The following is a 12,169-nucleotide window of genomic DNA, read 5'->3' as shown; positions in this document are numbered from 1 at the left end:
TTCTCTGTCTCTAGCAGGGATAGGATAAGTGACAACTGGAGCACTTTAGGAAAGAGAGAAGAAACAATGACTCTAAGAGAAAATAAAGCTGCCATGCATTAAAGAATATATTCTTTAATTCTTCCTCATTACCCTTCCTCAAAGGATAACAACTGCAAGTATGTGTGTACATAACAACTGAAGTTCCCAAACAAGCGAATTTGAATAGGCAAACATAATCTTTTGGTGCAAATAAAAATTCTAATCATTCTATTCACTGTATGTCAGTAATTATTTTTTAAGATTTTATTATTATTATTTTTTTAAGTAATCTCTACATCCAGTATGGGGCTCGAACTCACAACGTCAAGATCAGGTGTCACATAGTCCAACTGAGCCAGCCAGGAACCCCATCAGTATTTATATCAACTTTCTTTCACAGATCTTAGAATATTTCCTTCAATATTCAGAAATGTCAGCAAACTATGGTTAAATTTTAAAAACTAAAAAATCCTTACTTTTATAAGATACATACTAATGTCTGGGATTTGCTTCAAAAAATTCAAGAGTAGGTGGATATAAAGATGAAATAAGACTGGCCATGTGTTGATAACTGTTGAAGTTGGGTGATGGGTGTGTACATGGGGGTTCATTACAGCATTTTTCTTAAATTTCGGGGTATATTTGAAATTTCCTATACTAAAAAGTTTAAGTTACCAAGAGAGGTTAACTGTCTTTCTCCCTAAGTGTTTTAAGACAAGGTATGTTACTTAGTAGGTTGAGACTGGATTACGTGTTTGCCCATGAACATTTTTTTTTTAAGGATTTTGTTTATTTATTTGTCAGAGAGAGAGAGTGGTCACATGCACACAAGCAGGCAGAGTGGCAAGCAGAAGCAGAAGGAGAAGCAGGCTCCCCGCTGAGCAAGGAGCCCGAAGTGGGACTCAATCCTGGGATCATGACCTGAGCCAAAGGCAGCGGGTTAACTGACTGAGCCCCCAAGGTGTCCCACGAACACTTTTTTTTAAAGTAGGCTCCACGCTGGGTGTGGAGTCCAATGCGGCACTTGAACTCACAACCTTTAGATCAAGACCTGAGGTGAAATCAAGAGTTGGATGCTTAATCAACTGAGCCACCCAGGCACCCCCTTTTTTTCTTTTTTTTAAGTAATCTCTACACCCAACATGGCGCCCAAACTCACAACCCTGAGATCAAGAGTTACATGCTCCACTGAGCCAGATGCCCCAAGAACATTTCTAATCTTATGAAGAATCTTTCATACGTTCCTCAGGATAAAATAACTAACTACCCCCTCCTTCTCTCTGTAAATATAATTCTTATTTAAACTTCAAAACCAGGGGGTGCCTGGGTGGCTCAGATGGTTAAGCATCTACCTTTGGCTCAGATCATGATGTACCCACGTCTGGTACCCTGCTCAGTGGGGACCTGCTTCTCCCTCTGCCATTCCCTCTGCTTGTCCTCTCTGGCTCTCCCTATCTCTCTGTCAAATAAATAAAATGTTAAAAAATAAATGCATAAATACATAAATATATAAATAAAAATAAATTTCAAGACCAATTAAAAAGTCTTATATCTTCTTTCAAATTCATAGTGATCCTCTGAATTCAAGCTACTTCCTAACCATGATACTCAGTACTTCTTAGATTTTGCCATGTAAATGACCTCTTTATTTACATATATGTACTTCTTGTTTGCACAACTAGACTGCAAGCTCCATGATGGTGGGAACCATGTGCGATAATTTCTTCCAACACTGTGTAATACATTATAAAATAATAGGTCGTTGACATGTATTTTTTGATAAACTAAGCTTGATTAATTTGTCCACCCCTTAGGGTCCAGACTGCTTCTGGTAGGAAAACTTTTGTAGTTGCCTTGCCTAATCTCCTCTGACTCTAACTATACTGTCTTTCAGTAAACTTGCACCAAGGTGGGTGCCTGGGTGGCTCAGTTGGTTAAGCCGCTGCCTTCAACTCAGGTCATGATCTCAGGGTCCTGGATTGAGTCCCACATCGGGCTCTCTGCTCAGCAAGGAGCCTGCTTTCCCCTCTCTGTCTCTGCCTGCCTCTCTCCTACTTGTGATCTCTGTCAAATAAATAAATAAATAAAATCTTAAAAAAAAAGAACAAAATAGCCTTGTATCAAGGCCCTGTACTCAACAGTGTGGATCAGTAAGAGTGAGCCATGTAACTTACCCTCCAAGAGCTTACAGTGGAGAAGAGGGAAAGAGAAAGAGACAAGGACATAGTAACTGCTGTAGTAAGTACAACTATGACAAATATAGCACACAATACTTTATAAAAAGATGAAAACTTAGCCAGTACTGAGAGAGATTGATGTTGAATATTCCCTTGTGCTAAGCAATCACACAGTTTCACACAATTTCCCCACTCTTTAAACCTCCCAAATTTTTCAGAAGACCCAAATCTCTAGTCACTTACCCTTGCTGCACAGGCTGTAACTGCAAGATCACTTGAGTTTTAGTGTCTTCAGGGTTCTCTCCTTCATTTCCTTCAGTGGGTACCACAACCACATCCCCCACTGGGACACTCACTTCCGCATTAGCCATCTTTCACATGAAGTCAGATAGCTGGGCTGCTGTCGGAAACAAGAAGCACCAGTGACTTGGTCTGGTTTGAAAAGATGGCAACTGGGTGCCTGGGTGGCTCAGTTGGTTAAGCGACTACTTTCAGCTCAGGTCATGATCCTGGAGATCCTGGGATTGAGTCCCACATCTGGCTCCCTGCTCAGTAGGGAGTCTGATTCTACCTCTGACTCTCCTCCTTCTCATGCTCTTTTTCTCTCATTCTCTCTCTCAAATAAATAAAATCTTTTAAAAAAATAAAGAAAATAAAGAAAAAATGGCAATCGTAGGAAAGGAAGACCAAGATAATTATGACTACCAATTCCAAGATCGCAGTCCTCTGAAGAGGATGGGAACTGTGAGAAGAGGCTGACCTAGGCTCTGATCTTTCCAGAAATGCCTTAGTACTCACTTGCTGATTTAGGCTTTCTTAGGTTTTGTGATTGTACTGGACCTGCTCATTTTTTTTTTTTTTTTTAAGATTTCACTTATTTATTTGAGAGAAGAAGAGGGAGAGAGAGGAGCAGAGTCACCACTGAACAGAGGGCCTGACACAGGACCTGATCCCAGGATGCTGAGATCATGACCTGAGCGAAAGGCAGACACTTAACCAACTGAGCCACCCAGGTGCCTTGGAACCTGCTCTCAAGAATCAATTGTTCCAACTCTGAGTTTAGTGACATCAAATTGGTAGCTTGAAATCAGTGATGCTGGGAGTATACACCACAGATATGGCAAGCACTAGAGGACAGGATTTTTTTTTTCCTGGAGAACTGATTTCCAGCACACCACTAGTTCCATCCCAAACAGTAAGCTTCTAGAAAGTAGGAATCATCTATTTTCTTTGCAATAGCCACTGCACCTCATCAAATGCTCCGTCCTTTGTGAATTACTTAAAAAGGATCCGGTAAGGGGTGCCTGGGTGGCTCAGTTGTTAAGAGTCTGCCTTCAGGCCAGGGTATGGGGATCGGGACTGAGCCCAGCATCAGGCTCCCTGCTCAATGGGAAGGCTGCTTCTCCCTCTCCCACTCCCCCTGCTTGTTTTCCCTCTCTCTCTGTTTCTGTCAAATAAATAAATAAAATCTTCAAAGGAAAAATAAAAGTATCCGCTAAATGAAATAAACTGCATAGGAAGAAAAATGATTTGTATTGTGTGGTTGCTTAATAAATTCTGAATCCAACTGTATGTCTTCTAGGAACTTCTTACTATCTCTTTGCCTCAGATTGAAGGGAGAGATGATCTTGCCTGACATCTCCCTTGCATACTTGTTGGGAAACCAGTGTCCAAAACCAGGTGCTCCTTGACTCTAATGTAATTCAAAGCATCATCCCAATTTTCATGAAAATTCTGAGGGCCCCTGGATATTCTGCAGTGGTTAGTTCTCACAGCTGCAAAGAAAGGAGTCACTTAAGAGAGTATAGGTAAGAGCACTGTGTTTACTTAGGTATGTGAGATGATTAGGATATGCTGATAAGAGTAGGCACATGGTAGAAGCACGTTTGAATGTGGGACTGGTAGAAACCAAATCCACATCTGGCTTTGTCACAGCACTTGTCTACAATATGCATAGTTAAGGATGGCACTCAAAGTCTCCCGAATCTGGCCCCCAAAGAGTTTTCCAGTTTCATCTGCAACTGCGATTCCCCTAGAACCTCAAGTGCCAGCCATACCAGCTTCCCCCTGTACTCTGAATATACAATAGGTACCTTCAGGTTTCTATACCTTTTTTATTCCTTAAGCCCAAACTCTCTTTTCCCTCAACTTTTCCCTTCAAGACCCAGTTCAAAACCTCCCTCCGCCACAAAGCCCCTGCCAAATCATTTTCTTTTCTCCAGTCCCCCAACACTTGCTTTGTAGCTCTCTTTTAATGATTACCACACTGTGCTCTGTATTGTAGTTAACTGAACAGACCTATATTTCCATAACTGAACTATACTCTCTATGAGGTACTGCTTCTTTCTTTTTTTTAAATTTTTTTTCTTATTTTTTGGTATTTTTAATTCTATGAGGGCAGGAGTTGATTCTTTAGGTTTTTTTGTTTTTTTTTTTAAGGTTTTATTTATTTATTTGACAGAGATCACAAGTAGAGAGGCAGGCAAAGAGAGAGGGAGAGGGAAGCAGGCTCCTTGCTGAGCTGAGAGCCCAACGTGGGACTTGATCCCAGGACCCTGAGATCATGACCAAGCCTGTCTCTGGGCGCCTGGGTGGCTCAGTGGGTTGAAGCCTCTGCCTTCGGCTCGGGTCATGGTCCCGGGTCCTGGGATCGAGCCCCGAATCGGGCCCTCTGCTCGGCGGGGAGCCTGCTTCCCTTCCTCTCTCTCTGCCTGTTTCTCTGCCTACTTGTGATCTCTGTCAAATAAATAAATAAAATCTTTAAAAAATAAAAATAAAAAGCCTGTCTCAGGACACCTGAGTGGCTCAGTTGGTTAAACCACTGCCTTCGGCTCAGGTCATGATCCTGGGGCCTGGGATCAAGTCCCACATCAGGGTCCTTGCTCAGCAGGGAGCCTACTTCTCTCTCTGCCTCTGCCTGCCACTCTGACTGCTTGTGCGGGCTTGCTCTCTCTCTGACAAATAAATAAAATCTTTAAAAAAATAAAAAGCTTGTCTCCCACAGCCCTGTTCACCATGGTACTGACACATTGGTTCAATCAATTTTTGTTTGTATTTGACCTAGTTAAAATTCCTTATATCAGACTTATGCTTCTGCCTTTTATGATTCTCACACTTTTTTCCTGAATGCTATACCACTTGTACCCAAATGCCTCTTAAAATTTATCTTGTAGACACCTTCAACTGAACTCATGTTCTCTCATAAACCTGCTCCTGTTTCCTGCCTCTATAAATGGCACTATCCTCTATTTTCTCAAGCCAGAAACTACTGAGTTATTTTTCAGCCTTCTCTTTCTAAATCCAATCAACCACCAAATCCTATCCATTCTATCATCTGTATTTTTCTTTTAACCATCCCCCATCCTCCATCTGTGCTGCCACCACCATATTCTAAGCCGCCACACTGTTACCTGAATTTTTCCAGCTGCTTCTCATCAGTATCCTAATCTCTGGTCTTGCTCTCCACTCCATTATCTACACAGCCCACAGAGTCATCTTACTAAAGGCCACAGGCCATTTCCCCATTTCAGAATCCTTCAGTGGATTCCCTTTGCTACTAAAGTGCAAGCATCTTAACAGTGCTTATAGAATCCTCCAAGTCTGTCCCTTGTCCACATGTTAGTCTCGTTTCTCATAGTTCTTCCTCTCATGCTGTGGGCTCCTGTCGCCAATTTTTTAAAAATTTTTCAAACATGCCATATTTCCTCACCTGAGTCTTCACACTTGTTTCCTCTACCGGGAATTCTCCTCCTTCCTATTTGGCTAGTCACTGCTAAACTTTTATAACTTATTTAAAATGTCACATCCTGGGATGCCTAGCTGGCTCAGTCAGTACAGCACGCAACTCTTGATCTGAGAGTCATGAGTTCAAGCCCCATGTTGAGCATAGTGTTTACTTAAAAAATAAATAAAATAAAATATATACACACACATACATACATGTTCATTTACAGGGAGGCTAGATGTAAGCTTGCATTCTTGCTTCTTAGTACCTGCTGCAGCACCCCTGTCATCACCATTAACTCATTTCATCAGCCTCTCCTCACCAGACTACATCCTGGGAGAGCAAAGATGGCTTTCCTTTTTCAACAACTCCCCTATAACTAGTTCAGTACCCAGAACACAGGAGTACATAAATAGTGTTCAAATATCAGACTATTTACAAAACTGCCTACCTAAAACTTTCTAAGGAAATCTGACACATAACAGGTATGTAATAAATTTCTGTGTAGTGAATGACTCGCCTTGCCCTAAAAGACTTCTAGAATTTTCTACTTTTCTAAATTAGGGGATATAAATTTGCTTAGGTAGCTAGGCTAAGCTTATGTCTGTCATTTTGGCCAGTTCAACAAATATTTACCGAGTCTCTACTCCACATCAGGCACAGAATTAGGCTCACTGGAGATGAAAAGGGACAGTGTATGCTCTTAAGAAATTAAGGAAAAGAGATGCATGATATTGTCACATATTAGAGAAAAAATTAATTGCAAAATATTACAGTACACTATCTGAACTTACATAAATTAAAGGTTTAAAACTCGGAATAGGGGCACATGGATGGCTCAGTCAGGTAAGTGCCCCCCTCTTTATCTCAGCCCAGGTCATGATCTCAGGGATTGAGTCCTGCAAAACTCCAAGCTCAGTGGGAAGTCGGCTTCAGAATTCTCTCTCCCCCTGCCCCTTCCCACCCAAAAATAAACCTTAAAAAAAAAAACAAAAACTAGGGATTAAAAAAAGACAATCAGGAGCACCTCCGTGGCTCAGTTGGTTAAGCCTCTGCCTTCCGCTCTGGTCATTGCTCTTAGGGTCCTGGGATGGAGCCCTGCATCTGGCTCTCTGCTCAGCAGAGGGCCTGCTTCCCCCGTCTCTCTCTGCCTGCCTCTCTGCCTACTTGTGATCTCTCTGTTAAATAAATAAATAAAATCTTTTTTAAAAAAAAGCTTGAATCAGGGTGCCTGGGTGGCTCAGTGGGTTGGGCCACTGCCTTCGGCTCGGGTCGTGATCTCAGGGTCCTGGGATCGAGTCCCGCATCGGGCTCTCTGCTCAGCAGGGAGCCTGCTTCCTCCTCTCTCTCTCTCTGCCTGCCTCTTTGCCTACTTGTGCTCTCTGTCAAATAAATAAATAAAATCTTAAAAAAAAAAAAAAAGCTTGAATCATAAAAATGTAGCTTGAATGAAAAGAATCACAGCTAACATTTGCTGGACACTTATTGTCAAGCACTATTCGTTACTATTACTTTATTAATGAATTTAAAAGATGTAAACTTTATCATATAACAAACTTATAGAATTTATTATTTTAAAACAGCGGTTTACAATTTTAAAAATAGCTTCAGTAGGGGCGCCTGGGTGGCTCAGTGGGTTAAAGCCTCTCTGCCTTCAGCTCAGGTCATGATCCCAGGGTCGAGACCCGCATTGGGTTCTCTGCTCAGCGGGGAGTCTGCTTCTTCCTCTCTCTCTGCCTGCCTCTCTGCCTACTTGTAATCTCTGTCTGTCAAATAAATAAATAAAATCTTTTTAAAAAATAGCTTAAAAAAAATAGCTTGGGTAAATTAATGGGTTAGAGGAGGAGAATTAGAAGGATGCTTCTAGTTTTAACGTTTTACCCTAAGGTTGAGTCCTCTCTACAACACTCAGAATAAGTGGTTGACTAACTACTTGATTAATACTTTCCTCAATGGGAACTCATATTTTACTCCTTAGCCCTCCCACACCTTGGAACTCAAGAGGAATGTTCTCTAACCTTCTGAGTTTATCCAAGAAGATAATTATAATCATCCACAATATGTTTCTCAGTGTCAGTTAAGAGACACAAGGTCTAATCCAACATGGCAATTCATACGTTCTTTAGAGAAGCAAGTTTAGGTCGAGTATCTCTTATTACCCTAAATACCACATTCCTAACAAGCAACCCGAAACCAGCTCTACAGACTACACTGGCTAACTGCAAGGTCATCTCTTTGAGGTGAGTATAAACTGAAAAGTAGCTCTTGTTTATAGCAACAAAAACTCCTGGGGCAAGATGACTGAGTTGCTCCTTTGGGTATTTCAGAGAAGGAGCCTGAGAGTACTCATTGTGTAATCATACAACACTCTGTAACTCTAGGGGAACACACATAAAGGAAAGATGTCATATTTATGTGAAAATAATTATTTTGTAGTTATTTTCAAAGATAAAATAGATACCTTGAAAGTGGGCACATGAATACTCACATAAACTACTAAAAAACTGACGACGTATGACTTACTCTAGATTAAATTCATTTTTTGTGTTCTGAAAACCAGTTTCTTTTTGTTGTTGTTTTTAAGTAATTTCTGTGCTCAACATGTGCTCAAACTCATAACCCCAAAATCGAGTCACAAGCTCCATTGACTAAGCCAGCCAGGCACTCCTGGAAGCTAGTGTTTAAAATGTGGCAGGATTATGAGTGTCACATGACTGCAGGAACATCAGAGTTGGTAGCTGAAAAGGAATAAAATAGCAGATAGCCTGAAATTTTCTAACCCTAAAACGTATTTATTTATTCCATACTGCATTGAAATTTTAATAGACTGTGTAGCCTTTTTTTTTTTTCACTTTTTAAAGATCTTATTTATTTATTTGACAGCACACAGGCATGAGTGGGGGGAGGGACAGAAGGAAGAGGAGACTCCCTGCTCGTCAGATGGGGTGGGGGCTCAATCCCAAGACCCTGAGACCACGATCCTGGACAAAGTAAAGATGCTTAACGGACTGAGCTACCCAGGCACCCCAACTGTGCAGTCTATTCTTAAGAAATTTCCAAATTAAAACTTTATTATTACTTGAGGCCAAAACTCCTTGATTTTTTCTCTTCTTCATTCCTTCTCATGTATTCAGTAATACTGAATTCAGGGCACTATCAAATGTAATAAAGCCAACAAGAAGGCTATACAGGACCACTGTGAGGGACACAGCCAAAACAAATGAAGTTTGGGATAAGTCACATATTGGAGACTACTATATAGGTGCTTGGGGAAGCAATGAGATAAAAGTGTTCTTTGAAGGATCGTCACACTAGAGTCTAGGAGACTTCTGCTTAGGACAAGACCAATTCAGAGCCCAAGCTAACCCCATGAAGTTGAATACAAGTCAGCTATTTAATATGTTCGTTGAAGTAAATATGAATAAATGGTTGACTAATGACTAATGAAAAAGTCATCAAGTCAGTACCCATAACTGATACAAGGCTGATAAATTAGGGAAGACAGTCCAAACATTTAATGAAAAAGTCTTCCAAAAGCACTTTGGTAACCATTAGCAGAGGCAAGGGAGAAGAAAGGAATCCCTCTCAGTTCGTCTGGAATGACCTGATCCTCCCTCTTCCTCATTCTCCAGGTTAAGGAAGAATCCCAATTCTTGGTTCTCCTAAAGAGACATCAAACAAGGCCCTTTCTGTGTCTGGCAGGAAGTACTTTTGAGATTTCTCTCATCTTAAGAGAATTCAGACCTTCTCCACTTCCTTGGATAGTCAAGACTTCCCCGGATTTGTAGGTCAAGGCTTGACATGCCTAAGTCAGGTGGATCACTCTCCAGGACCCTCAGATAAGATTCTGCTGTCATTGTTCCTGCCCCTCAGGAGACACCTGGCCAATTCCCCTCTCATTTCTGAAAGTAGGGGTACTCTAAGCTTCTTCCCCTCAACTATCTTTTCTCCGGCCCTCAAGAACATGGGTTTTCCCATCCCCTGACATACCAGGTCGTCCCGTTCTCTACCTATACATCAGAAGGTATTCAATCTCACACCCTCACAGATTTGGACCCTTCCTATTCCTACTTGAGGAGGCTCTGAGGCGTCTTCCTACTGCCCCCTCACCTCAGGGAAAGCAGGGGCCTGGTCACTTTCCCTGAAGCTCTTCTTCCTCGTCCCCAGCTCCCACTACCCACCGTGTCGCCACGCCTTCGGAGCAGCACCTGCCTCTTTTCCCCTGGACTGAATGGCTGAGGCCTCTAACGCGCCCCTCGGGTGAAGCTCGGGCCTCCTTCCCTCAGAAGAACCTACTCTCTTGCTCCCCCGCCAAGCTTCCGAGGGTCTCCTCCCGGGCGGGGACCCAAGCTTCCTTCACCTTTCGTCCCACCCCCACCCCCTCACCGCGCCCCCCCCCCCGCGCCCCGGTCAAGAGCGACCGAGGCCCCTCCCCAGCTCCGCGTCGACGGGCCTGCTGCTCCCCGGGCCCCGCCTCTGGGGATACCCCGGGATCCCCGGACCCCTCGCCGGGGTCCTGGGCGTCCGGGCCTCTCGGCCCCGAGTCGCTCCGGCCCCTCCGGGCCCCTCAGCCTAGGACTTCCGGGGCCCTCGGTCTGGGGGCGCGGGGCCCCCAGGCGTCCCGCTCGCCGGCGCCCGCCGCCCTCGGCCAGGGGCCGAGCCCGGGCGGCGCGGCCGGCCGCGCTGGGGGCGGCCCGGCTGCTCGGGCGGACCCAGCGGCAGCGTCCCCCCCCCCCCCCCCGCGGCGCCGCGACGTCCGCTCGCTCCCCGGCGGCGGCGGCGGCACGCACAGGGCGTGGGGAGGCGCCCGCGGAGGCAGCAGCCCCCCGCCCCCTGCGCGCCCGCCCGCCCTCGCCGGCCGCCGCGCGGCCCCCGCGCCCGCCCCCCCGCCCCCACCCCACCCCGCGCCCGCGCCCGCGCGCCCACCCCTCCCCCTCCTCACCGTCTCCGTCGGGCGGGCGGGCGGCGAGCGGCCAGGGCGGGCGGGCGACGGAGCATGCGCAGAGGCCGCCACGGCCTCTACTGCCACCGCCGCCGCCAGGCCGGGCTTCAACACTTCCGGCCGCCGCCGTCGGCGAGCTGGCGCCTTAAAGGGGACGCGTCCCTATTGCGGGCCCAGCGGAGGATGAACCTCGGCCGGAGGGATTTGAGTGAGCTTTTACCTGAGCAGAACTCTTCTGCTCTCGAGAGTCAGTATTGGAAAGGGGTCTGGGGACCCTAATAACTCTTCTGCCCCCACTTCACGGTAAGGAAAAAGAGGTCTAAATTAAAGAGTCGCTTCATCCACACTCAGAGGCAGAAGCTTGTCTCTCGACTCCTCTGGAGGACTGCCCGTTTCACCTCCCCAAATCCAGTTTTATGGAGTTTACATGTTACACACCTTCAGGGTTTTGACCAACTATCAATTCGGAATCAAAAATCTGTTTGAGTATAGGGTCAGTAAGTGGTCACGAGTCCAAGAGCAGACTGCTTGCATTCTGTGAGCCACACGTGTTTGCCAAGCTTTGCCTGGTTGTGAGGTTATGGGTTCAAGTCTTAGCTTCTTGGGGGGGGGGGCGTTGTTAACAGCTCCAAGTGTGTATGTCGCCTAAGGCATAAGGTTGTTGTGAGTATTAAAAAAGGTGTTACTTGAAAAGCGTTTAGGAAAATTTCTGGGGCCGGTAATAGTAACTAGCAAATATTAAGACCTTTCTGTATGGCTAAGCGTTGGGGAAGATGCTTGGTCTCCTATAATATTCCCAGCAACCCTACTAAGCAACTTTTTCTCACTCCCCATTTACAGACTAAAAACTAAACAGGGGCTCCTGGGTGGCTCAGTAGGTTAAGCCTCTGCCTTTGGGTCAGGTCATGATCTCAGGATCCTGGGATCTAGCTCCTGGAGGGGGCGTCTCTGCTCAGCAGGAGCCTGCTTCCGCCCTCTCTCTGCCTGCCTCTATGCCTACTTGTGATCTCTCTGTCAAATAAATAAAATCTTTAAAAATAAATAAAATAAAAGCAAAGCAAAACAGAAACAAACAAAAAAACCCAGGAGAGGGGCAAGAGAAGTTAACTAATTCCTCAAAGTCAAAGTAACCTGTAAATGGTATAGATGGGCAGGCCCTCTATTCAGGCCCTCTTTCCCCTGAGTCCAAGGCTATAATCGCTGAGATGGTTGCTCTCCTTATTAGGAACAAATGGGGTGGTGATATGGAGCACTTTTTTAACAGGAAAGAATTGCTTCCCCATCTTGCCTCCTGTGAGTCATCTC

At 44.9% G+C, this 12,169-nt stretch overlaps 1 protein-coding gene across 8 annotated transcripts in view; it reads right to left on the bottom strand.

Annotated features, from left to right (window-relative positions):
- Positions 1 to 10,970, bottom strand: part of GMEB1 (glucocorticoid modulatory element binding protein 1) — a 36,822-nt gene extending 25,852 nt beyond the window's left edge. For 2 of the 8 annotated variants that reach the window (XM_045064061.1, XM_045064064.1), the window contains exons 1-2: positions 10,865 to 10,970; positions 2,442 to 2,598 (exon numbers count right to left, since the gene is read on the bottom strand). In XM_045064061.1, the coding sequence (XP_044919996.1) occupies positions 2,442 to 2,569 (128 nt within the window). In that variant the 5' untranslated portion in view covers positions 2,570 to 2,598; positions 10,865 to 10,970. The other 6 variants (XM_045064062.1, XM_013046888.2, XM_004741006.3 and 3 more) reach the window with 6 other exon arrangements.
- Positions 10,971 to 12,169: the final 1,199 nt, after the last annotated feature.

This window comes from Mustela putorius, unplaced genomic scaffold, assembly GCF_011764305.1.
Source record: "Mustela putorius furo isolate JIRA1106 unplaced genomic scaffold, ASM1176430v1.1 tig00003853_pilon_pilon_pilon, whole genome shotgun sequence".
Lineage (NCBI taxonomy): Eukaryota > Metazoa > Chordata > Mammalia > Carnivora > Mustelidae > Mustela > Mustela putorius.
This window is presented reverse-complemented; position numbering and strand designations above follow the sequence as displayed.